At 40.5% G+C, this 27985-nt stretch overlaps 1 protein-coding gene across 10 annotated transcripts in view; it reads left to right on the forward strand.

Annotated features, from left to right (window-relative positions):
- Positions 1 to 27985, forward strand: part of grid2 (glutamate receptor, ionotropic, delta 2) — a 514233-nt gene that overhangs the window by 371185 nt on the left and 115063 nt on the right. For all 10 annotated transcript variants that reach the window (XR_008570124.1, XR_008570125.1, XR_008570128.1 and 7 more), the window contains 3 exons: positions 11789 to 11890; positions 21346 to 21543; positions 26246 to 26558. Coding sequence is in view for 5 of the 10 variants with exons in the window: in XM_054774557.1 (XP_054630532.1) it covers positions 11789 to 11890; positions 21346 to 21543; positions 26246 to 26558 (613 nt within the window). In the remaining 5 variants the exon portion in view is untranslated. The remainder of the gene's footprint in view (positions 1 to 11788; positions 11891 to 21345; positions 21544 to 26245; positions 26559 to 27985) is intronic.

The raw sequence follows: 27985 nt of genomic DNA on the forward strand, positions 1-27985 counted from the left end.
CCCCGTAGAAATGACATTTTGATGACACTGTTAAAGGAGAATATTAAATGACTACAGCTGCCAGATTGCAACGCTCCTTAGAATAATAGCGGCGCGCTTGGAGTCGTTAATTCTGTGTTTTTTTCACCCAAAAATGTCTCTACTCAATCTATTCAACTTGTGTTTTTCCAGAATACAAAAAAGAGAAATATCACGTATCTGAAGCCACTAAGCGTCCTACTTCTGACACCGCCTTGTTATGGAAATGTGATGAAGCCTCTCAACCAAACTCCAACTGGGAATGCCAGTAAGCATCCCACTTCTGACACCACAACCTATTGCACGGGCTCATCTGTCCAAATGGTCTTTTCAAGTGGGCAGGAAATGGATGGAGTCCATCCTACTTCTGACACCATTTGAGTAAGACATTTAATTGGACTGATTGCGTTGTCCCTGGTCACATATGTTTGAGGAGTACCCTAAACCTATCCCAAGGCTGTTCTGACAGCATGCCACTAAGCATCCAACCTCTTCAAACCACCTGTCCTGTCATGAAATTGCAGTAAATCCCAACCCGTCCCACAGTACTGTAGTACTATTGGGTTCTCACTCATTGCGAGCAACCTTGCGAGTGTATCTCGCAAGGTTCCTGCTAATTGGATACACGGCAGATGACCTCATGGACACAATTTGTGAGTTCTGCGGAGGAGCTTCAACCCAGATTGAACCTGGGTCTTCTGGGTTGAAAAAACACAAATCTTTCAGTGAATTTTCAAAAAAAAAAAAAAAAAAAAAAAGTCTTTCCCCTGCGGGTTGCATCACTTTCAGACAAGTTTGAAGAGAGACTGCTTTCCATCGCTTTTGGTGCCCCAGATCATCTCAGTTATGACTTAATTTCTGATTCGCCGGGGCAGTGAAGTGCTTGCCGCACAGAGAAAGACATTTTCTTTTTTGTGTATTTGTTTTTTTTTTCCTTGCATGAGTGCCGTTGGAACAAAAGGTGGGGAAAACAAAGAGAAGAGCAACATGTGCTCTGAATTTAATTCTTGCTCCATTTTGAATGTGAAAATGGAGATAAAAGGCATGTGTTTGCGCTGCAGTGCTTTATATTCTGGTTGCTGTTTGCAACCTTGGCTGACCTTAGCTTCACCCCCATCACTCCCCCATGATTTTTCTGTTTATCTAGTGAGGTCCAATAGAGGACCTGTCTCCAATGAGGTGATAATGCCCTGCTGTTCAGGATTACTCATGAACTTCTATATTGCATGGATGGATGACAGGAATGCATTTCCACACACAAACAAACACTTGGAATAGACTACGGGTCATCCAGCACTTTTTCAAACTTTTACAAACTTAGGTACTTAGTGAACAGCTCACCGACTGACTGACTGACACTTTGACAGACACGTGGATTAATAGCCTCACCGCTGCTGCTGCTGCCTGTCTGTTCGACATTCTTAGCACAACTCCTGGATTCAGCCGATAAATCGAATGTGTTTGCGGAGTGGCCATGTTTATTGAGTGACTAGATGATGTGTCTAAATCTATCCACATTTAACTCGACTGTGGATGTACATCCTGTAAATATGTGCTTTCACTTTGCGTTTCCTGGCACTTTCTGGCACTCACTTTGTCTCCTTACGTCTTCCCCTGCAACAAGGGAAACTTTACTGTGGATTTTGTGGTTGTATTTTTTTTTCAACTGCTCTAAAGAGAGAAACAAGAGAAATGTAAACACAGCATCACAAAGTACAAACATTCATCACAGAATTTCCCAATAAAATGTGTATGTGATGTACACAAACGCAAATTATGACTTCATCTTGTTCCATTTATGTACGTAATATGAAGTGTTATGTCTTTACATAATCACGTCAGTAGGATCAAAGTCAACCTGTCTAGATTTAAGACTTTACATCCGAAGGCTGCAACTGTATGCTTACACAAATAAATCAATACTTACGACTTACAAACAAATCAACACTTATTAATTAATCAATACTTATGCCTCTCCCCGCTTTGCGCCGTAATGTTGACATTTTTTTCAGGGACCATGAAGGATAGTTTGAATGCAGACTTTCATTGAATGGAGAAGGAGGACACATTTGTCGGCTGCATTTGGAGGAGCCTTTGCAGACTTTCTAATATGGACAACCTTTGTGTGGCGCAATGACGTCATGCAGCCCACAAATGCGGACTAGCAGGCTGCAGATCCCAGGTTTAGACACGGCCTGTGGAACACATACACAGGCGGAAGCGCGCAGTGATACGAACGGAGGGAAAATAACACAGAGTGATTGTGAGGTCTGACTTTTCGTGAAAAACTATTTTGTGATCCAAATGTAAAACTCTTTTGAATGCATATTGTTTTGAGAGGCAAAACACTTAAGTGACCCCACCAACTAGCCGGACCTACGTTCCTCAACACCGAAAACCGACCAGAACTCGGCTCGGGACAAAGTGGTTGGAAAAGTCACCGTGGATGTACTACCCTACTGATAGGAATGTCATACAACTTCAGGAACTCCCAGGAGCTCATGAGCTTCCTCTGGTGGCTCGGCGCCCGGCAGCGGGCAGGCGTTGGCCAATGAACTGCTGTGCTGCTGTGCTGCATTATGGGTGGAAGTTAAAATAACTTTTGTTATTTTAAACTCGTATTGGTACATGTTTTGTATATTTACTAGCTGCCTTTAGAGTGTTAATTTGCTGTGGGATGATTTTAGCGGCCTTTGTAAGATGACACCGTGAGTCAAACTGTTGTATTGAGTAATGATCTCCTGTGATCCTGCGATTTCCAATGGGTTGACGAGCTCGTTGTGAGTTCCTGGAAGAGAAATCTGGAAGAGATCTTTGGCTTTCCTGTCTGTATGCGCTGCAGAAGTATTTCATAAACCTTCTGTTAAAGACACACATCATTTTAAATTCTTTAATAACACAAATGAGGCTGAATTTGTATCGAAATACCCTATTTATAACAAAAACAAAGACATTCTATGTAAAAATGTACCCTATGCTCAGCCTCAGCCATGGACCCCATGCAGCCACAATGGTACAATCTTGATCACATTACATTTTCATATTATGTAACAGCGAGAGTGGTAGCGGAATCACTCTACTTCCAATCAAATTGTTGACGTCGACGATTCTAAGACACCCCCAGCGGAGCAATACATTACATGACTTTGCGACACCAATACACCATTACGAGTACAATTTTCAATCAAACCTGCTGGTTAACGCTTTCCATTGGATGGTGAAGAAAGACTTAGCGTGGCTATTGATGTTTTAGATCTTCTACTGCCGACCAAAGTAACAAACAAACATGTCGTCAATTCAACTGAAACTCCTCTGTTCTCCGTTCAGTCTCGCCTTGTGTGTGGTCATGTATTATTTCTGACTTCACATGTATGGGCATGTATTTTTGATAGACCCCGCTGCCTGTTTAATGCCTTTTTAGATTATTCCTGCTGTGCAGCTTAACATCACTTAAGAGACTCAGTGGATTTACTCCTTCATCTCCTCATGCGTTCAGACGGCTGACCATGTGTGCACGTGCGTGCTTGCAATTTTCTGTGATGCATCAGTAAATAGAAACACCTCACACTCAGCCATAGGTTGAATATTTACTCACGTATATGACCACACAGAAGTAGTTGTTTGAACAGCCGCTGTGTTTTATTGACTCGTGTGCCATATTTCAATGAGTAAAGTTACTCGATTAAAAAGAAATGTCCCAAGAAGTCTGAGGCGTCATCATTTGCTATGTTGCCCAATTAAAAATGGAACATTTAAATTAAATGATAACGCTGTTACGCATTATTGTTCCAGATTTGCTTAAATTTATATAAAATTGCATGAAATTGAAATCCTGCAAGGCTTGGTAAGTGCTTGAATGTATTTAAATAACTACTTTTACTTTAGGAAGTATAACTTTTTGCATTACAGTACAGTTGTATTTGTAAGTAAATTGTACTTACTCTTGACCTAAATTGAAATGGCAAAATAAACTAAAATACAAATACAAGGCAAAAGAAGCGTTCTAATTGTTAATGTAGTATCCTACATTGGCCACTAGGTGTCTGTGTTGAGACAAGGCCCAAACGTGATCGCTAGAAAAGGCATTTATTGCAAGTTTAAATTATCACACAACAGGCACAATAATAATAACATAATAATCATAACAATAACACGGGCTACAGTTGTGGCCATAACCCACGACAAGCTATAACTCGACTCTAAACCTCCGACATCACTTCCTGTCCTCTACACATCTGTCCATCCGCCATTAAGGTCCGCTAAAGAACACATTTTCTGTGACACACACTCACAGGAGCTTATTTACGTCTTAAACAGGTTATTTACTGTTATTATGTCCACTCTATTGGGTAATACGAGCGGAAGGCCATTTAAAGCCGCCATTACAATAGATTGATGGGACAATAGCCACCGCAGCAATTACGCTGTCCAAAAAAAAAAAAGGAACTGCTAACGTGTGAGTATGTTGTCTTATTTATGTCTAATATGTCTTATTTTCTCTGATTAGAGGTACTGTATTGGGTAATACAAATGTAAACACGTTTTCCATGTCGTAACGCCGAAAAGATTCCATTTATTAAAATTGAATCCTATTTTGGGGAAATTCACTTATCGCAGTCGAAGCTGGAACCAATAAACTGTGATAAACAAGGGACTACTGTATTTGTATAGATATACATTTACCACTCTTTTGACCTTAAAAGTACTCAAAAGTATTTTAAAAGTGCAAAAGGGTGTATCAGCCTTCCAACTAGTGTTGAGGAGGTTGTTAAGAGGGGAAGTGTGCATGTGTAGTAGTTGTAGTAGTAGTTGTGAGAGCCTTTCCCATGACACACACACACACAAATCTTCCAAGCACTCCCAAGCAAGCAATAAAACAGCTTGCAGCTCATCTGGGAAATCAGAACAGAACTTGTTGTTGTCGCTTTCACAATAATCGTGTCGTGTTGCATGCCTGTGTGTGTGTGTGTGTGTGTGTGTGTGTGTGTATGTGCGTGTGTGTGGTAAGGGGGAGCGAATGAAAGGGTACGAGTGATCAGGCAGAACAAATTGTACAGCCTAATACTTCGGGTCCTGCACACGAAGCGCTTACCGTCAGTACACGACTGCTCTAATTGTGGACTTGTGTTTGTTTGCTCCCGCTTGTTTTTTTTGCTCCCAAATGTACTTGCATGCCTTGGAACAGCAATTATTTATTCACATGCGGCCCCATTCTGACGGGATGTGCGTCTTATTTAACTGTCAAATCAAATCATTGGGATGCTGCCTGCTTTTTCACGTAAATGACTACTTTTATTTATTTTATTTGTATACTTTTAAGCAAGGAAGCATATTGTTAAAAAAAACAACACTCGCGTATTGACATAAATGTGCCATCAGAGGTGTGAAAGCAGTTTTATTATCTTTGAAAAGCAGATTTAGTGTGCAAGTCTACCCTTGAGAGACATTTTATGGCATTCATTTTTATTAATATTATTTTTAAAGCCATTTTGTTTGCTACATCATATTTATTTGTTAAACATTTTAAAATCGTCATCCCTTTTCCATTAATGTGCCTAAAATGTCAAAGCTAGCCACTGGCTTTTAGTTTTATAATGTCACACCACACAAGTTCATTTTTATTATTTTATTATTGAACTTCTGTTCTAACCACAGTTTGTCCCTAACAAACACCATGTTGGAACATAAGGATGTCCGTAAGTGCACCTGGCACCAGGACACCCTAGGCCGCAGGTCAATGATCGACATTGTAGTGGTATCATCAGACCTGCTTCCACATGTTTTGGAGAGGCTGAGCTGTGATGAGTTGGATTAGATGGCGGGGGAGGATGCCGGACAGACCTGGCAGACCCAAAGGTGAAGTGAGGGTGTGCTGGGAGCCTCTGGCAGAGTTCTCCCATTCGTTAGGGCTTCAATTCTCGCCTCCGGTAGAGCTTTGCCTGTATCCTGGGGGAGGATGAGGACATTGAGTCTGAAAGGGGTGTATTCCGTGCCTACATTGCTGAGGCAGCCAATCAGAGCAATTGTCGCAAGTGGTCAAACCCCAAACTCAAAGGTGGACATCGGAGGTTAGGGCCACCGTCGAGCTGAAGGAGTCTTATCAAGCATGGATGACTTGTGGGACTCCTGAAGCAGCTGACAGGTACCGGAAGGCCAAGTGGCACGTGGCTTTAGCGGTGGTCGAGGCAAAAACTCGGGTGTGGGAGGAGTTCAGTGAGGCCATGGAGCAGGATTTTTGGTCAGCCTTGAAACCATTCGACACCTCAGAAAGGGCAAGCAGTGCCTGGCTTGCTGACTTCGACTGAGGACATAGTCTTGCAGTGGAAGGAATACTTGGAGGCCCTTCTCAATCTCACTGATATACTGTAACTTCCATAGAAGTCTGACGACACAAACGCGGACCCCTGCTGAGGTATCTGAGGTAGTCATAAAACTCCTCTGTGGCAAAGCTCTGGGAGTGGATGATTTTCGCCCTGAATTCATCAAGGCTCTGGATGTTGAGAGACTGCCTTGGTTGACACGTCTCTTCAACATCGGGAACAGTACCTCTGGATTGGCAGACAGGGGTGGTGGTCCCCCTTTTCAAGAAGGGTGACCGGAGAGTGTGTTCCAACCATTGAGGAATCACACTCCTCAGCCACCCTGGGAATGACTGAAAAAAAGACTGAAGGGTTAAAAATATCTATATTTTAATTTCATCCGTCCATCAATCTCCTTCCTGCATATCCGAGGTCAGGTGACGGGGGAGCATCCTAAGCAGGGAAGCCCTGACTCCCCTCTCCCCAGCTACTTCAATCCAGCTCCTCCCGGCGGATCCCGAGGCGTTCCTAGGCCAGTTGAAAGACATAGTCTCTCCAACGTGTCCTGGGTCTTACCCGAGGCCTCCTATCGGTCGGACGTGCCCTGAACACCTCCCCAGGGAGGCGTACGGGAGGCATCCTGACCAGATGCCCGAGCCACCTCATCTGCCGCTTGTACCCGCGATCTTGTCCTTTTGGTCATTACCCAAAGTTCAGGATCATAGGTGAGTGTAGGAACGTAGATTGATCGGTCTACATCGATCTATATTTTAGATATAGTTTTGCTCTGAACAATAGGGATGTCCGATAATTTAGACCGGCCGATATTGGCATAAAAATGAGGTAGTAGGTCATATCAGCAACGATGTTTCTTCGAATGATATCAGCGAACGAGTGACGAAGTTATGCTCCACAGAGCAACAAGCTTGCTAGCGCAGAATGTCCGTGGTGTGGAAATATGTCAAAATGTTACATCGTATATTGCAGCATTTGTCTTATTTTACACAAACAGTGTTTGTTTGTGAAATTCATCACATTAAAAGAAGTGTCATGTGTTCATTCATTGCACAAGATGTGACCTGAAATTAGTTTTTGGGAAGAGTTGCTGCCTGTATCAGTATCAGTTGGTAACGTTATCAGTAATGAAGTGCTGGACAATGTCGGATATAGGTGAGAAATCCGATATCGAGCACTCTACTGGATTGTACACCACAGAGAATCCTGACCCAGTTGGTAGGGAACCACTTTGGACACACAAGGGGATAAGGAGCTGACGGCAGAGAGGATTTGTCACTATTGCAGCCTGGACTGCAAGCTGTGCCCGTTCTGTTAGAGGACAGAGGAGGAAGAGGAGAAGATGATACAGGGATAGGGTTGAATCACCAAGGGAGGGGTATAGGGGAATACATTTTGAAAAAGGGGGACTTTGTGTTTGTGAGAAAGGAGAGAGAAGACAGAAGGACGGCTTGGTGTGCAAGCTGTTTGGAGACTGCAGTGACACATGTTGCTCATCAGCGGGGGAGACCGAAAAAACAAAGGGGGAGGTAGTGGAGGATGCTGGAGCAGTGAAATGGCTCAGCAGCTTGTCTGCTTTGCTACTGTCACTCGTGCAACATTTGGCAGCCATGACAGAAGGAAGGCGAAGTAGTGGCACAAGCTTGGACAAGATGCAGCAGTGAGGGTTTGGCACATGAAAGAGAAGGAGAACTAGAATATGAATGAAGGCATGGAGCGCCACCAGGCTATTTTCTACCAGCTGTTAGAGAGCAGAGAGGAGAGTCGCAGGGGTGGAACACTGCTAGAGTTTTGCCCTTGACAGGAAAGCTGCTGCTGTGCAAAAGGATCGTCCCTCACTCCAGTATCTTTTTTTGTATACTGGCACCAGTCCTCCACAGACCTGTTTTAGCACTATTTACTCAAACCAGCCTAGCATAGGGAAGTTTTTCCTTACCTCCATCACCAGTGTTCCACTGCCTTGAGTTACTGTCATTTCTGTTGGGAATTGGTGCGCTTGAAATAAAATTGGCTTTATTCAGATGGCCGCCCCACACTGAGTCTCGGTTCTGTTCCAGTGAGTTTTTCCTTGCCTCCGTCACTAAAGTGCTTGCTTATGAGGTGCTCAGGTGTTGTTCTATATGTACAGGAGGGAGCGTGGTTCTAGACCTGCTCGTGCTTCAAGTGCCATGAGATAATGTCTGACTTTAGTAAGACGGCCACTCCACACTGAATCTTGGTTATGGTTAAGATTTCTTTCTTATACAGGGAGTTTTTCCTTGCCCCTGTCGCCAAATTGTCACATTTGGTGTTCAGTTTTTTTTTTTCTGCCTTAAGATAACTTCTGAAATAAAATTGACTTTCGGAAGAAGGCCACTCCTCACTGAGTCTAGTTCTTTTCTAGGTGTCTTGCTTAATGGGAGTTTTTCCTTGCCTCCGCTTCCATTGTGCTTGTACACGTGGGGGTCATTTGATTTGCTCCTCATAGACAACTTGTGTTGGGAATCGGTGCCGTAAAAATAAAACAAACATTATTCAGACAGCTTCCCCACACTGAGTCTCTGTTATGTTTGAGTGAGTTTTTCCTTGCCTTTGTTGCCAAAGTGCTTTCTCATGCGGCATCTACATGTACAAGGAGCATGGTTCTCGACCTGCTCCATATGTAAAGTGCCTCGACATCATTTCTGACTTTAAAAAGATTGCCACCCCACACTGACGCTTGGTTATTTTCAAAGTTTGTTCTTTATACAGGGAGTTTTTCCTTGCCTTTTGTTGCCAAATTGGCACATTTGGTGTTCAGTCTACCTAAAATTGACTTCAGACTTGAGAATGAAGGCCACCCCACACGGTTGTGAGTGTCGGTTGTGTTCTACTTGTCTTCCTGAGTGGGGTTTTTTCCTTGTCTCAGTTCTGTTTGAGTGAGTGTTTCCTTGCTCATCTGACGTTCATTTGTTTTTTGATGTACTGTACAAGGAGCGTGGTCAGGGGTGCCGTAAAGAGGGCGAGGGGGAAAGGTGAATTTCTTTTCATGGGACCCAGAATTCCTGGCAGTCCTCCTGAGCATGGTTCTGGATCTGCTTCATCTCAAGATTCCATGAGATAATTTCTGTTTGTGTAGACCGCTCCTGTCATATAGAGGATCTTTGACTAGTGTTTTTGCAGTAGGTCCTTAAAAACAGCGGAGCACTCCTGTCATATGGAGGATCTTTGTCAGATCACATGTCATCAAGTGCTACACAACATTGTTTCCTGCAAATGTAAAAAAACACAAATGTGGCAGGAACACAGCGCGAGAATGAGGTACAATAACGTCCAACTTTGTCTCAAGCTGTCATGCAAAGCTAATAAAGCGCTACATGAAACACCACATCTGACTTGTCATTTGGCAGAAGCGTCTCGATGAACGTACATAAATCACCGCTTATTCGTATCAAATAGTTTCCTCAATATTACAGACGCCACGTTGATTTCCCCTGAGAATCCCACGGAACATTAAAGCGCTATAACTCCAATTGTCTTGCACTTTATTGCCGTTGCATTAGATGCCACACGCTTCTAATGACAAAATAAAACACACACAAATGCGACTAGTGAGGACATTTTTAATACCGAGCTGATGACTTTCTAAAATGTATCGAGAGTTTTTGGACTACTTCAATTAAAAGTGTCCGTTTGTTAAATGCACTTTAGTTTGTGTTGTGTGACTTTTGTTTTCGCTAAAACCGGGGTGACAGCGGCACTTGTGGGAAGCATAATTGGTAACTTCCTTTGAGTCCGACCCAGGAGATCAGGCAGGAGAACCATGTGATTTCTCTCAGCCAATCAGCAAAGAAAAGTCATTTGTAGGCACCTTAAAATAACTTTAAATCAAAACATCAGCAAAGGTAATCGCAGTATAAAACATGATAAATGTGGTAAGATAATATCAAAATAGAATCATTAAATATAGTAAAATGGAAAGTATTAAATGATTACAAATATATCAATAAGGTTTACAGTTTTTGTAAATTTGAAAATGAAGTCCTATTATATAAAAGTAATGGTAATTTATTATAAAATAATTAATAATGAAAACGTTTAAATTAGGACTTTGATATTAATATATGTATAGTTACTTTAACTGCCAAGGTTAGCTTACAATAAATAATAATAATAATAATGGCAACGAACACAGCAAAATGTGAATTAAACGCTTTGAAACACTCTTGAAATGACTATCAAAATATAATCATTAAATATAATTAGTAACAAATATTATGCAGATATAAATATATTTAAATTAACACAAAAATAGAAATGATTATTATAATTATTTTTATCCATTCATTCCAGTTTCTATGCCACTTGTCCTCATAAGGGTCAGGACTGAGCTGGAGCCTATCCCAGCTGACATGGGGCGAGAGACGGCGTACACTCGTCAGTCAGTCACAGGGCACTTACAGACAAACAGTCACGTTCACACCTATGGACAATTTAAAGTCTCCATTTAACCTAACATGAATGTTTTGGGGATGTGGGAGGATGCTGGAGTACCCGGAGAAAACCCACGCACACACGGGGAGGACATGCAAACTGCACACCGAGATGCCACAGCAGAAATGCCAACTCTCAGTCTCCGGACTGTAACTTGAACACTGCTAGCTTAGAAACTTCAAGGATGATGAATAGCATGAAGAAGTTACCGTGGGCCGCTTGTAAAAGTGTGTGTGAAGCAGTCAGCCAGTCAGCGAGTCAGCCCATCGGGTAAAACTGACGCGACACAATGACTCATCCACTTAATATGCGTGCACACACACCCACAAATGCACATTTATTTACCACCGTTGCTGGAGAAATGAGGACTTCACAGGGGTTGCGGAGATAAGGCATGCATGTCCACATCAGTCCAGACAAAACAACAGAAAACCACAGTGCTGTGTAATATTCAGCAGAACACTCTTACTCTATTTGCCAATCTCTATCACAAAACCCCACTTTAGACATTTATTTTAAATATTAGGGGACAATAGTGAAATAAAAATAAAATAATACACCGTAATTATGATTTTTCTCTGGAATTCTTAATGTGGTGCACATTTATTTTATTTTTTAATTACTGCATTTTTACTTTTACTTTCCTCCCTGCAGGGAAGCCAAACTAGTTTGATCTCGGATGTCTGAAGATGAAGAACGTACGTTTGGGGAGCACTTAAAAATGAATAAATAAATAAATAAATCACAGGTGTAGACGGAATTTGAGTATGAAAGGAAAAGAATTTGACAAGATTGTACGTGCAAAAGTAGGCCATAATAGAAAGTAGGACAAGAGAAGATAAAATATGAAGGAGTTGGATATGTGTTTTACTCTTTTCATTTATGTCTCCCTGACAATCTTTGTAAAGTAATGTGCATCCCGATAGTTTAAATACAAATAGATGTCTCATACCTTTGTTTTGTGTGTGTGTGTGTGTGTGTGTGTGTGTGTGTGTTCACTTCAGCTGGCTACGTGGGATCCGGTCCACGGCCTGAATGGCACTTTGACGGACAGGAAGTTGGAGAACAACATGCGAGGAGTGGTGCTGAGAGTTGTCACGGTCTTGGTGAGTACCACTGACCTCTCACTTCTCAACCTGGCCCTACAGCAAAAGGAAAAAAAGACATGAGACAAAGACACAGCATGTTCCATAGCTGTTTATTGTGGAAATAGCTGGCAACGCAAGTGAGTAGGAAGATAATTGTGACTGCTGTACATGATGTGGGGGGGGGTTCAACAACAGACCCCTGGGGGACACCATTGGAGTCCTTTTAATGCTCATCCCACACTATATACCAAAAAGTGTTCACCGTTGCAAACAAAACCGAACAAAACATATTTTTCAAACTTCTGTGTGAGCTGCATTGAGGGTCAGTTTGCAAAGTTTGGTGCAAAGTCACAACACAAATAAGTCCGTAAGCTCACCTCGCTTATTTCTGACATTTAACATGCGGATAAAAGAAGTGAAGAGTGTGTCGTCGATGCTCCTCACCGCCTGCCTGTCTCCCCTGCAGCAGCAGCAGCAACCGTCATTTGAGAACATCCCACGTGCGCTTTAAAGATTCACCGCCGTAAATTCTTCATATCTCGTCTTTGAAGTGAGAGAAGCCGAGAAGAAAGCGATGATGCTCCACATCTTTGTGGCTATCCCTTTTCTCTCGCTTTTATTATTATTATTTTTTTTTTTTTACCCTCGTCAGATCATACCTTTAAAGGGAGAAAAAGATATTTTAGTCTACACTCATAGTAGGCAAGCTACTATTGCTCATTAATGGTTTCATACTGTTCCAATGAGAAAGCTCAGCGTGCGACTACAGGAATAGGAATTACTCCAACCCCTATGATGATCACACATTTCAAGATTAAGAAGGCACATTTTCACGAAACTGAAGCGACACATTTATTTAGTATTTTTTTGAATGACATAAAGATTAAAACTGGCTCGTTTTTTTGTCAAACAACAGAAGCCATCATTGAATCGGAATGGTGGTTTGAGGTTTAATTTGGACCCTGTGTTCAGCAGGTTACTGAGACCAAAACCCACAGCTCTTAGTCTTGCAAATGAGGTGGAGCCAGGGCCGAGCCAGAACAATAGATGCTAACGAGCCAGTATCAGAGTCGTTCATACCCAACTCAGGGAGCGACACTTCCCTTTTATCGGAGGTGCTAATAGCAGGAGAGGATTAGACCACTACTCCGCCCAGGCTTAGTGTAAGGAACCAATAGGAGGAGGGTGTTGGCACACCAATTCCGCCCACTCTTACTGTATTTAAGGCCCAAGCTACCAGCACTTATTAGTTTGCTGACAAAGCTCTTCGGATGAGGAGCGAAACGTCCGACACCTTCTTCACAGAAGTACAGATGACGTCTCAAGAAGCCTTTCCCCCAACAGAAGTAGGCTTCATATCGTGAATAAGATGGTTTCTATAAAAGTGTGGAACACGAGACCCATGGTCCCATGGACCCACTTTTTTAAAAAGTCAAACTAAGCAGATACATTTTTCAAAATTAGCCTTCGAAAACACATGCAGGACTGTGCAATCACTAATTTTATTTATTTAATTGTGTCTTTAAAACACAAAGATTACACAAATTAAAAGCAGATTTCCATCAAACTTTGTTGAGAGGTGGGAAATGGACCGAAGAAGAATTTACGTGTGGGTGAGAATCTGGATAAAGAGGCTAATTTGTGACCGTATTATTATATTCAAGTTTGAACTACTACAGCGCCAACGGAATGATCCACCCCACAAGTATCATAATGGTATCCCCCATCTCTTTGCCGTCCTCTGTGAACTAGGAGGTCGCCTGCTAGCTAGCGTCCACGGTACATTCCACTTGGTGGAGGTCTGTACTGTACTTAGTGATATTCTAGTTGCATGTGGTCAGTTAAGTGCAGTAATTCCCCGTTTATCAGCTCCAGACCGTGACCGCGATCAGTGAATTTCTGCAAAATAGGATTTCTTATTTATAAATGGAATATGTTTGTAGTTAGAGCATCGAAAACCCGTTTACAACATTGTTAGAGCTCGAGACGTGAGATAGCACCCCTATAGTTACCTTTACACTGATATTACCCGATATAGTAGACATAATAAGAGTAAATAAGCCATTTAAGACATAAATAAGACTTGGTGTGGGTTACTGCAGCAACAGTGTTTTTATTAGGGATTTTGATTCGGGATTATTGTGCCTGTTGTGAGATCATTTCAAACCTGTTCCGGCGATCAAGTCTGGCGTTTGTGTGTCTCATTTGACATTACAGTAACACTACCGACACCTAGTGACCAGTGTAGAATACTACATATCATTCACAGTGGCTTTGAATGCGTCTTTTAAATGCTTTATGTACAGTATGTACTTTAATTCATTTATCACTTATTATGCTTGAAAATGATTAATTTAGGCAAAAAAAATACATACAATTTGCTTCCATATGCATATTTTTGACTAATAATAGGCCGTACTCAACCACGAAACAGCGTGATATATGAATTCTTCTATTTTGGAAAAAACGTGTTAGAGTAAAGGTGCAAAATTTGAACTGGGAAAGTGATGAGGGACGGCTGTACTGCTAAAACAACATATCTAATGCTGGACTAAGACTAATTAAACATTTAGACATGTAAAAAATGTGTTTTAATTAAATATCAACATTGCTCACAATAAAGAAAAAAACTATTTATACATTTCACAATTTCACAACAATGCATATTTTAAAATCCCTGGCTAACAGAAGCACAAGCTTGTAATTAAAAAAGAAAAAAAAAAGCCAGCAAATGCGTCCGGTGCTTGCCTTTCAAAAGAAAATGCCATGCGTGTATATTTTTGACCCACACAGAACCACGTCTGACTCGCTCCCCACCAGTTGAAAATCCCTGATTGTTTTGTGCTGCCTCGGGCCTTTTCCGCAGCTCCCATGTAGCTGCTTTGTGTTTGGAACAGAGCAATGCTCTCAGGGGTGCCACGCATGTTCCTGTGAAAGGATGTGTTCATTCTGCGTAATCACCCCGTTGGGTTGCTGAATTAGTTATCGATCTTTTCATTGGGGCTGAGATCATACCACTATTAGAGCAAATAATTCCAAATCAATCCTATGGACCCTATTGATTATGAAATGGACGCTACCATGGCGGTAATGATGTCTTTATGGCTTTCTCATTAGTAGAACCCTTCCTCTCACCAATGAGCCTAAAGTTGATACTTTTGCAGCAAATGAATTAGAGGCTTTTCAAGGCGCGTCGGGCTGCATTAAAACATTTCTTCTCGACAGAAACCTGATGGTACAGAATAGCTCAGACAGCCCGTCGTAAATTCCCTCAGTGACTCACCTCTCAGTCGCTTTTTGTCTTTTCCCGCCTGCACTCAAGTGACAGCCTTGGCCGCAGGGATTATATTTTCATGTTGTCTGTCCTTCTTCATAACTTTTCTACTTTTCAAAGAGAACATCCTGGCGTCAAACCATGACGCGCCGTTTAGAGGCAACTTACGTAAAAGTGCTCGGCTTCTAAGATCATTCGAAGCTGTGATGCGCTGCAACCTGAAATGCACCAGTAAATGTTGCCAGGACCTTTAATAGAATCAGCTACATTTTATTTTTGCTGGTTTGTTCATATTCCCCCCCCACATTTTCCCTATAGGGCACAATGCACATGACACGAGGTCCGAACCTGCTGACTGGCAAGGGAGTCCATTTAAAGTGGAGGTGCAAGCAAAACGTGCTTATTTTTTGCTGCTTTCAATTCTCGCCACATCATAAGAAAACATGTAAAAAGAGAGCTGCAAAATGTTAACCCTAATGTTTGACATTACTATTTCAAAAGGTTGTAGCTTGAAAATGGTTAGCGATACTGTAGATGAGAATAATCATCAGCATGTTTGCGATGGGAGTAAATTAACTCATCTAATTTGCATATTATGACGTCACCAGGGCCAGAACTTGTCAGATCCCCGTCTCCACAATACAACCTCATCAAAATGTCTGATCCACTTGGGATATTCTTCCTCATCTCTCAAGCAAACCCAGCCGTCATCATCGTCATGTACAGCGGGATCTTGAGCACCACTGCTGCCTCCTCCGCTATTTGTCGTGTATTTCCTGCCGCACATTCTACCGCGACTGCCGCTATTTCCGCGTTTTTTTACATTCCCGCTACCCACCCTCACCATTAGCGGTGTTTTGACCACCCGTGCTACATGCACCGTATGTCGTCTTTCAGGAGAAACATTTGTCTTCTGAGATGTAGAAGAGCAAGCTTTGAGCAGTAAAATGTTCCTCTGGGACGTCCCCTCCTGCGTCCTAGAACACGGTGAAGCTCCAAAATGTGCTGACTCGTTCCAAAATGGGCGGACTCGCTGCGTCGCTGCATCTTTGGTGACCCTTGACAGAAGCCCAATCAGGCCTTTCTTTCCGCTGCAGAAAGTAATGTGTTGCTACAAAAACGTCACAAAAAAAAAAAACAATTGACAACACAAGAGAGACGGACCATCTTAACGCTTAAAAATTTAGGTTTTTCCTGCAGGTGCTCGAAAACCTTTGACCGGTAGTGTATATACACCAGATGTTTCAAGAAGTAAACCAACGGGACCCTAGTTTAGGCCGGGAAAATGGTCAAAATCCAAACAAATCTGAGGTCGACCAGCGTCGTGCCACGGAGCATGTTCGACCTTCTTTCCCTTCTTGGAGACAGCATGGTAGTCACAAGTGGAACAGAGACACAGGTTGCACTTTTAAGAATGAATATGTGAGATGGAGGGGGAAGTCCTCGCTCCCTGAATTTCAGACGGACGTGCTACCATTTTTTACGGTTGACAAAAAAGGACAATTGTCACCTTGATGGATGCGACGCTTGGCCGGAAGCGCGGAGGGGAACGCCGTATCTCTGCCATGTGTTTAGGGAAGGACGAGGATGTGGAAGTGTGGAATAGTGCCAAGTGGTATCTCACTGCTGGTGAGTGGCAGGGCAAAAAGAGACTAAACTGGCTGTGCAGTTTTCAGCCTGGAAAACATTGACTGTGTATTGATTGAGGCCAGCAACTTAAAGTGAGTGAAACTTTTATTAGGATGATTAAATGACCCATTGCCCCTGAAAACTTTTAACAAACTCTTAAAATCTGACATTATTGATCAAGCCTGCAAAATCAGAGCCTTACTTGACATCAGAAGAGGCGCGGTGTTGAGGTGTTTTTATTACAAAGACTGTATTGAGCCTTTTTCAGCTAAAAGTCTGCTTTGACCTTTAAATGTTCTCATGTATTGCCTTCTATTTGTCACTTTCTATACAAGTCTTATGTGCAATAAATGAGAGACGTTTTCAGGTCAAAACAATCTCCATCCACAGGTGGCACTATACTATAACCCTAACTCTAGTGCCACTGCAGCCAATCAGAATCCTAAAAAAAAGTTATATGTGAAAAAGGCACACTAACGATGTTAGCAAAGCTAACAAAACAGGAAACAAGACGTTTTTTTTTAGATTTTTCATCTATTGATACATCTGTGATTAGCTAGCGATCAGTCTCGGATATACCCCGCCTCTCGGCCGAAGTCAGCTGGGATAGGCTCCAGCATACCCGCGACCCTAGTGAAGATAAGCGACATAGAAGATGAATGAATGAATGAATGAATGTATTGATACATGTTACACTTTTATTATACTTTTTACTTGTAACATTCCGATGGCCTCGTAAATGCCGATTTGGTTTTTTTTTGCAACACGGACATTCCCGTTGTATAGTACAACTTTTTTTCATGTGATATTCGGACATTTTTTCCTACATTAGGACGTTATTCTTGTAATATTCTGACTTTTCCTTGGAACAAATTCTGTTTGTAACATTCTGACTTTTTCCTACTTAGTAGGTCTCGTATTGTCATCCTAAAATAACTTTCTTTCACTGTTAGGACATTATTCATGTCATTTTTGTGTTTATTCTTGTTATATTACAACTTTTTTCTTGAAAATGCTAATTTTACACGACCACTTTTTTCTACACAATGTCTTATATAATAGTATTTTATAGTAAACAACTATTATTGGAACATTACAACCTGTACCTCACAATATTATGATTTCATGATTATTCTTAGTCATAATTTAATTGTGGTAAAAGTGCTACTTTTTTCTTTCAACATTACGACTTTTGTTGTAATATTATGACTTCGTTTTTGTAACATTTATATGGTTGCTGCTACATTGACGCATCGATTTATATTTCTATGCTCCAACTACATCGATCTGTGTTGGGCAAGTTGCCATTTCAGACGACATATATCCATCTCACATCGTTTAAAAGGCAATCAATCGATTGCATCGATACTAGGAAATAAAGCAATGGATTTAAGCAATGCCAGGCTTTCTATGGAAGTGTGTGTTTTGTTTTTTTTATAGCACTTTTAATGATAAAGACGTGCCGGTCTGTGACATCATCGCCACGCGCCAGCAGACAACAATACCTAGCATGGCGAATGGCAGAGGACAGGCTGGCGAGCGAGAAATAATTAATCCACCATTGTGGTCCAGTGTGTGGAAACACTTTTTTTTTGCGAAGAGGGAGATGTTGTAAATAAGTCGCTCGCTGTTTGAAGGATATGTAAAGTTCAAGAAAAAAAAACACACAACACGACAAATCTCACCTACCTAGGCGCCATGGGATTTCACACAACGCTGACCATCCAGCACCTCATGCAGCGTTTCCACTGCAGCAGCATTGCAAGGTAACGTACAAGGAGAAAAGGTTAACCTGTTAATTCAACCTGAAGTGTTGGTAGCACTTCTTTTGTTTTCTTTCTTGGAATTCAGTCATCCATCGCCACTTTGCAGTTTTAATTTTGTGGCTGTCACGTTTTTTTCTAAATAAATTAATTAACAAATGGCCGCTGTTTTGTGGTTGAATATGGTGTATTATTTGTCAAAAAAATGTGTATATTTAAGCAAATTTTACATATTCTTGCCCTAAATTAAGCATTTTCAAGCATAAAAATGGCTAAATGAACAAAAATACAAATATAATTCATTCAGAAGATGCATTCCAAAACACAATATGTAGCATTTTACACTGGTCACTAGGTGTCAGTAATGTGACATTGATGAGCCAATAGCCACCGCAGGAAGTACGCTGTCCAGAAAAAAATACAAGGAATGCTAACGGGTGAGTCCATTTTGTATCTGATTTATGTCTAATAGCTCTTATTTTCTGTTACTATGTCTACTATATTGGGTCGTGCGATTGTAAAGGTGACTGTAGTGTTGTTATTTCATGTGCAGAGGGCTCCAACAATGATTAAAAACGGCGCAAAACAGGTTTTCTTTGCTATAATGAATCCCTTTATGAATAAGGAATCCTACTTTGCGGAAATTCACTTGTCACAGTCCAGTCTGGAGCCAATTAACCTCAATAAACGAGGGATTACTTTATTACAATTTCATTAAAGAAATAATACGATTTTTTTCTTTTAATATGACATCTTCTTTCTCATAAAATTACATTATTCTAATTATTCTTTTACTGTAAAATGCCCTTTTTTCTCATAACATTGTGACTTTATTCTCATTGTATGACTTGTTTTGTTGTTTTTTGTGATTTAAGTCTTGTAAGTTTTTATTTCATGCTACACGTGTTTTTCTTGTAATTATGACTTTCTTCTCGTAAAGCTGTTTATTGCATCACTATGACTTTATTCTTGCACCATGTTCTCACAGAACTGCCACTTTATTCTCCTACCTTCATGGTGTTATTCTCGTAACTTTACGTTTTTTTTTTGTTTTCAGAGCGTGGCTCTGACACTCTTTGTACATATTTTACCTTCTCCAGGGTCGTCAAGTTCATTGAAGCCAAGCTTCTTGTTTGATTTGAATGGTTCAAAGAACATACATATAGATGAAATCAGCAGAGCCTTCGTGTTATCACCGCTGTGTGTGTTTCCATACACATGTATGTGTGTGTGTGTGTGTGTGTGGGTGTGTGTGTACGTTACTGGGTGTCCCTGCTTGGGTTGATGGATGCTTGCAGTGAGCGAGGGGCTTGGCATGCATGTCCACTCGCTGCCTAATAGCTTATTGAACGGCGGCAGCTAGCAAGGATTAGAAACCACCAAGCAAATGCCCAACATAGCGTGTGTGTGTGTGTGCGTGTGTGTGTGTGTGTGTGTGTGTGTGGAATCTACTCAATAACACACAGGCCTTCCATAAATCAGCATTGGCCTTAAACATTTCACTCATCAATAGGGACGCTCATGTGCGTTAAAGACAGAAAATTGTCTATAAGTTTATCCAAGTATAAAATATTGAAATGTCTCATTTGTCTGTTTTTTGCTTTCATGCTTAAAAGAGGTCTTACTTTGTTTTTGTGTTTCCTCCCTGAACTGTGTTGATTTCATTGGCTAAAATGTAAAATGTTTGCTGGATTTCTTTAACGTCGACAGACAGCTGCCCTTTTGATGGCGTGCACACACACACGTGCACACGTGCACACACACACACGATATTGATGAACAGCCCAGAAAAGACAAACAAAGACAGTGCTTTGTTGTTTGGTGATTATAAGGGGTTAAAACGTGACATTTTCTTGTTTGGACAAAAACTGTCTCGCGAGAACAGGACAGCCAGAAGCCAATCAGACTGCGAGCTGTGGCATTTATACTATGAATGATAATGCAGTGATATGGAAGTGGCAGTATGTAAGCTATTATTGGAACAGCACATGAAGTACTTAACGCACACTATAGACCTTGCACTCCAGCCTGTTTTTTTATGTCAGAGTTGAACAGCTGTCTTAATGTCTAAGCAGAAACTGTACTAATTCTACGTTTGATCTAACTTACTGAACATTTGTCAGATCTAAAAATGTAGATGTTCGAACTTGTCTGCACCCTGAACCGCCGAGCAGTTCTATTTACGCTCATTGCCGACTTTACAAGCACCGGCGATCATTGGTTCCGCTAAGTATTATCTACATATGGTTTTATGACTCTTCAATATCTGCATCTCTGCTTTTTTTTGCACAAAATTCTGCTAATTGCTACTGATATAATTGATGCAGTGACCTACGTGAGAAATTTCAAGTCAATCCAACTTATGGGGGTCAAACTTAGGGGTGTAATAATAGCACCATGAAAATAATAGCAGAGGCAACACAGTGGGGGTGCATGTTTTGTATGTGCAGCGGTCCAGCAGTAGAAGAGTCCTATGTTTTTCACATGACTGTACATGTCAGACCACTTGGGGGCAGTAATGCTGGTTGAATGGCAAAGTGTTACAGGAAATGCGGCGAGGGGGAAACACTTGACACAATGACACAATGACACAATGATACAATGACACAATGACACAATGACATGGTCTTGACCGTTCAAAGCCTTGCTTTACATGGTCGTAACTACAAGCCAACATGTGTGCTCACAGGTCTTGAACCTTTGGTGCTGAGTAATTGGATGGCTTTGAACGACTCTTGTATCGACTGACCGCTTGGCCGACTCGCTTGTCTCACTGGCGTTGTGACTAATTGTTTTCTGCTTTCTAGGAGGAGCCGTTTGTGATGGTCTCTGAGAACGTTCTGGGCAAACCCAAGAAGTATCAGGGCTTCTCCATAGACGTCCTGGACGCTCTCTCCAACTACTTGGGTTTCAAGTACGAGATCTACATCGCGCCGGACCACAAGTACGGCAGCATGCAGCCTGACGGACAGTGGAACGGACTGATGGGGGAGCTGGTTTTTAAGGTGACGAGCAGCCAGTAAATGCCATTTATGTCCTACGAGTGCAGACATGCCCCACAAAGGGGTGCTTGTTTGCTATTTATGCGAAATGCGGGGAAGCATGCAAAACATCACATGCCATCGGCGTCAACTTATGCTAAGTACGGCTTCGGCATACCTCGGGGGCCACTCTGCACACACTTGTTGGTCCCCTTTTTAGCATCGCAGCAAGGAAATCATGTCACGTCAAAAAGTAAATATTTAAATGAAGACACCACGGGGGGCCCATGTTGAACTTGGGTATACTGACGACACTGATGTAGTTCCTCCAGAGGACTTGTACTGTACTGTATGTGTGCATTACCGTCAGGTGGAGAACACAATCATTCTTACATAAAATTATTTCAAAATTCATATTTTTAAATCCACCAAATCATTTGAAATGGGAACACTTCATGACTAACAAAATAGCTGAACGTGAAATGTGGCATGAAGACAATTAAAATGACCAAAAAAAGCAGTTTTTGTTTATATTTGTATCGTTTTTATTATTGTTTGATTTTTTACATTTTTTCAATTCTAAAAATATTTCAATTGGAACTTTATTTTTTTACAGGTTTTTGTGTTTGTATGTACAGTAATCCCTCGGCACTTCGCGCTTCAAATTGCGCGGCTTCACTCTATCATGGCTTTTCAAAAATATATTTATTGCTGTTTTGTGGTTTAATAGTGTCCTTTTTTTGCATATTTTGCAAAATGTATATACGTTTTGCCTAAATTAAGCATAAAAATGGCTAACCGAACTTAAACACAAATATAAGGTATTCAGAGCACATTGAACGGCGTGATGATACGTAGTATTCTACACTGGCCACTAGGTGTCAGTAATTTGCATGATGAGACAATAGCCACCACAGTACCGAACAGGAACCGAAAGTAGAAAAGGAACACCACGGAACTCTCCCAATGCTAACATATGTGAGTCTATATTATTTCTTTTGTCATTTTTCTCGTATTAAGTCCTCTACATTGGGTAATACCAGTGTAAAGGTGACAATAAGGGTGTTATTTCATGTCAAAAACACTTATTTAGAAGGTAGTAAACAGATTTTCTATGCTCTGACTACAAAAATATTCTTTTTATAAATAAGGAATCCTACTTTGTGGAAATTCACTTATCATGGTCAGGTCTGGAACCAATTAACCGTGATAAATGAGGGATTACTGTATTTGTAATTTGGGATTTTTCCCAAAATAGAACCTATTTTTTATGATATGAGACTTTTTTTATGTTACAATGTTAGAAACAATTATTCTTGTTGTAGCCGACTTTTATTTTTTAATAATGCATGCTCGTCATACATTCGGCAAAGGAGCTTAGCTTAGCTTAGTTTAGCTTAGCGTCAAAGGAGTCACTCCTCAAATGTGTTTTTTTGTTTTTTTTTTTTGTTTTTTTGTTTTTTTACTTTTTGAAGAAGAAGAAGTGGGGTTCACACACATTCAGTGTTACGTTATCAAAATTAATTTCACAGAGGTTAACATTTTTTTTACACTTGTGACTGTTTAAGAATGTTAATGCGACACAAGTCATTCCACAAAGTTAAGACTAACTTTCTGGTTTGTTTTATCTTCTTGGACTTCTTTTGACACTCTTATGGCAGTGAGGAATGTTCTTTATAAACATAGTTGTGGCAAAGTACATAAGTACGCAACTTTTGCAGCATGAACTCGAGAGCAAGCTAGTGTTGTTGTCAGGCACATCAAACACTCTCAGCAGGCATTCAAGCGCTCTTGAACTTTGACTCCTGCATTACAACAGAAGAAAAACAACAAGAGTGCCGCACTTCAACCGTATTCCGACATGAAACTAACCCTTAAAATACACTGGAAATACACGCAGAGCATCTTGTTTTGTTGCCTTAAGACAGGGGTGTCCAAAGTGTGGCTGTTTTTTCATTGGCTGGCGGCACAAGAAACAAGAAAACAAGAAACAAGAAAGTAAAAATGAAATATCAGCAGTCATTTAACAAGAAAGTCAAAATATTAAGAGAAATGTAACAAGAAAAAACATTACAGGAATAATGTGATAGTATGAGCAAAAATAACGTCGTTTTAGTTGCATAAAGTTTAAATATTAAAGAAAGGTGTTATTTTTTTTATAATATTATGAAAAACAAACAAACTACATAGTTGTGATTTTTAGAAAATTCGGTTGCAGAAAAAGTTGTAATTTGACGAGAACAAAGTCAAAATATTGTGGGAATAAAATCATTATTGTGACAAGAACATTTTCAAGTAGAAAGTTGAATTGTTGGAAAATAAAAAATAAAAAAACGGTAGAACTGGGAAAAAAAAACAGCTGAAATGTTATGAGAATAAAGTCAAAATATTACGAGAAAAAAAGTTGCCTTCTAATGAGAAAAAAGTCAATTTTACGAGAATAAACTCGTAAAATATTGTCATTTTAGTAACATAGAGTTGCAATATTAAAGACAAAAATTTTAACAGAAAGTCTTATCTTATCTTAAAATCTTATAAGAATGAATGAGAAGACTACTTATAGGAAGAAAGTTGAAATTGTTGGAAAATTTTAAAAAGCAACAACAGCAGAAATGGGGGAAAAAAGAAGTAATTTTACGAGAATAAAGAAAAAAAAAAAGTCATATGCTAAAAAGAAAAAAGTCAATTTTAAGAGAATAAACTCCTAATATTATGAAGTAAAATGTCGTTTTAGTAGCATAGAGTTGGAATATTAAGGGAAAAAAATATTTTTTTGAAGTCATAATATGAATAAACAAACAAAATAAAGTTGTAATTGCTGGAAAATTCACTTGGGGAAAAAATGATAATATTGTGGAAATAAATGTAAAATATTATAGGAATAAAGTCATCATATTACAAGAAGAAAATGTATGAAGATAATTTCGAAGAAAGTGGAATATTTGGGAAAGAAAACCGGGGAAAAAAGAGAAAAGAGCGAAGTTGAAACTGATAATAGGCTTTTTCTCCTGTATCACAAAGCTGAGATGCAGTTTTTTCTTGAAATATGGTACAACTTATTAGCATACGTTTGCTAAATATCAAAGTGGCCCCTGCACCCTTTCGTTTTTCAGTGTGTGGCCCTCACTGGAACATGTTTGAACACCATGTGGTGCATTTGTAATCATGTTTGCAGACAACCCTTTTGATGCCCTCCCAGGACTGCGTTTTATTTGTATTTTCTTTCCATGTAATCAGTAATCTTTTCTCAGAACTCTTTCTCAGAAGCCCATCATAGCATATTTGTGGTCCTCTACTCTAAGCATTTTTAATGATCATTTTCCTTGCTTCTGTTAACCTTTAACACTTGCGAGTGTATTTATTTGATGTGTATTATTGGCCGTATTCAACAGCTCCAGAAATGATGCATGATGAGCACAATGCGTACTAATGAGTAGTGGCTGTAAATACGTTGAACATGCAAATCTGTCAGCTACGATGTTAGACGCTCGACACAACAAAAAACACAATTATTAGCAGGACTGCACCGTGCTAGTATAAAATGTTGACTGTATACACAAACAATGCATAAAGACATTACAGTTAGTTAGCAAAAAATGTCAAATGTCACATTATGAGCGTTTATTTATTTATTTGTGTTTGCTAACTCATATAATGGAGTGAAAATGTGTCAAAACATGCATCCCACTGTGTTGCCTGTGCTATTTTTTTATATTTTTTTATTTTTATTTAACCCCATAAGTTAAATTTGCTCGAATTTTCTCACACTGCTCGACAGACCCCCCCGCTGCAACTTTAGGGTGTTTATCCCAATCACCACAAACTTTGATAAACTCCTTTCGGGGACTGACAAGCACAAGTGTGTACAATTGGAGCAAGATTGGTCGAAAAACATGGCCGTCATCAAGCAAAATGTCTTTGGGACTTAGCAACTAATTGTCCATAAGTCATTTACCATTTGCCTAATGATTATAAAACTTGGAGGATACATGTACGTATCTGTATTCCATGTACGCTAGCGTGTCTGCCAAACCCATAGGGGGCGCCACAAATGTCATATTCAGCAGGGTTTCTTTTTCCAGTGGTCATTAAGTTCCGACCCACTTTTTGTGAGGTCATTCATTTTTAAATATATTTTTATTGTTTATTATTTCTTTTTTATTCTTTTATTTTATATATGTTTTTTTGTTTTTGTTTTTTTTTTATTAGTTTTTTTATTTTGTGCTTTTAAGTCAAACCAACCATATGCATTCTTTTTTTTAATGGCCTGTATTATCTTTTGAAACATTTCTACACATAATTACATGTCCAAAGGCATTTTGTCAAGGAAATGAGGATGAACATAACCACATGCACACAAATAATGCATCAATTAAAATTAAATATCAAATTTGCACAAAATGAGATTTAAAAATCAGATATAACGATGTAATATACATAAAGGAAGATTATTAAAATGTTGCTCAATTTTACTTCAAAATAAAATTTTAAAAAAAAGTCAGACATTGGTTGTATATTATGTATTTTCGTGTGATTTTTAAATCGCTGCCTGTGACCCACCCAGAATGGATCCATGACCCACTTTTGGGCCACAACCCACCAGTTGACAGTCACTGATTTCCAGTCAAATGAAAAAATAGCACATTCCATCGCTATAGACGATAAACAAATCATGCAACAAAGTGGGACACCGCGCCAAACTGTACTTCTTGCTTCTCCGTTGCAGCGGGCCGACGTCGGACTCTCCGCCCTGACCATCACGCCGGAGCGCGAGAGCGTCGTGGACTTCACCACGCGCTACATGGACTACTCGGTGGGCGTCCTGCTGCGCAAGGCCGAGCGCACGGTGGACATGTTCGCCTGCCTGGCGCCCTTCGACCTGTCACTGTGGGCGTGCATCGCGGGCACCGTGCTGCTGGTCGGCATCCTGGTCTACTTGCTCAACTGGCTCAACCCGCCCCGGCTGCCCATGGGGTCCGTGTCGTCCACCACGCTCTACAACTCCATGTGGTTCGTGTACGGATCGTTCGTACAGCAAGGTATGTACAATATGCGCCCGTTTATCTGCTCCAAACTCTCAGATGGGACCAAATCATGAAGAATTCGGTCGAGTGTGTGAAACTGACTGGGGATTAATTACGTCTTGAATCAACTGAGGCAAAATAGAGTGCACTACTTGGCTGCAACCAGCAGAGGCACTGTTCATTCAGTCTCGACGTTCGCCGATATCATTATGGGTAGAAAAACGGATCCCGGTATGTCAGCTGATATTATCGGACATCCTGTGAGAAAAATATTTACATGCCGGGCCTGGTCATTTTTACTCTTACGCTACGTGCTAGGTGGCTGTGTGTTCCCGCGCATTGCTAACATCACACATTAGTACGAATTAATTTGCAGTAATATTTTCAAAGTTGAGTTAAAAACCTTCTTTCTCTTTCACATTGGAAATATTTTTCCAGGACAGGGCACTTCCCTCTTTAGCGTAATGCAATCCTCACTATAACGCGTTTGGTGATAACCGATTGTTCGGCATTGAACACACGACAGCGCTTCTCTATGCTTAATCAGGCCTTTTATTTTCAATCCATAAAGTTTTCCGTTAGCCTGACATTCTGGTGCGTCAGCATCATGCAGTGATTCGGTGTTATCAGTGCAGAAATCAGCAAATGCACTGAAATGGGTTATGTGTTGTTCTAGGTTTTAAATTCCGACCACCTGATTCGGTTGTGGAGTGTATCCAAACTTGCCCACAGAAAGTGGATTTGCAGCGTCCACCATAAAGAAAGAAATTAAGCAACATAGTTCCATTTAATGTGGACTGACTGTCAATAATAGCAAATAGAAGCGGAGAAGCATTTGTGCCACCAGGATCGACCGACGGGGGAATGACCTCCTTCCTCCAAGTTATCTCTCCTAAGATTTACTTGAATCCAGCATTTGGTGCTCAGGTGCGGATGTCAAAGGGAAGGATTTGGAGTGGAGTCAGGAATTAGAACCGTGACCTTGAGAAGAGAGGGCAGGGAGACTAAGTTTCGGCAAGATTGGGTTGAGTTCCCACGGTTACTAAAGTATGCTAAACGGGGAAAGGGAACTTGCACTTATCAAGGGAAGTCCAAAAGTAGTAAGTGCTGTACTTGGATAGGTGGCTTATATGCTTTGTAAGAACCCGAATGGGAATAAAATTGTTTTAATTCATGTTTATAATTCCAATTTTGTAGTATTTTTCAACAATTTTAAGTCAGAGGTCCCACAATGAGGTATTGGAAGTCCAAAATCTAGCAGTAATGCTGAAGTTTTTGCTTTTAGTCAACCGTACGCATCTGTAGCTTTAATGCTAATGAGCTGCGTTTGTCCACGCCTGCCCACACCTGTGTACTGTATGTCTCTAAGAAGCGCTATTGTGTACTTCATCTACTTACCCATACCCAGTTATCTTTCATTTATCACGGTTAATTGGCTCCAA

This window comes from Dunckerocampus dactyliophorus, chromosome 4 (assembly GCF_027744805.1).
Source record: "Dunckerocampus dactyliophorus isolate RoL2022-P2 chromosome 4, RoL_Ddac_1.1, whole genome shotgun sequence".
In the NCBI taxonomy this organism is placed as follows: domain Eukaryota; kingdom Metazoa; phylum Chordata; class Actinopteri; order Syngnathiformes; family Syngnathidae; genus Dunckerocampus; species Dunckerocampus dactyliophorus.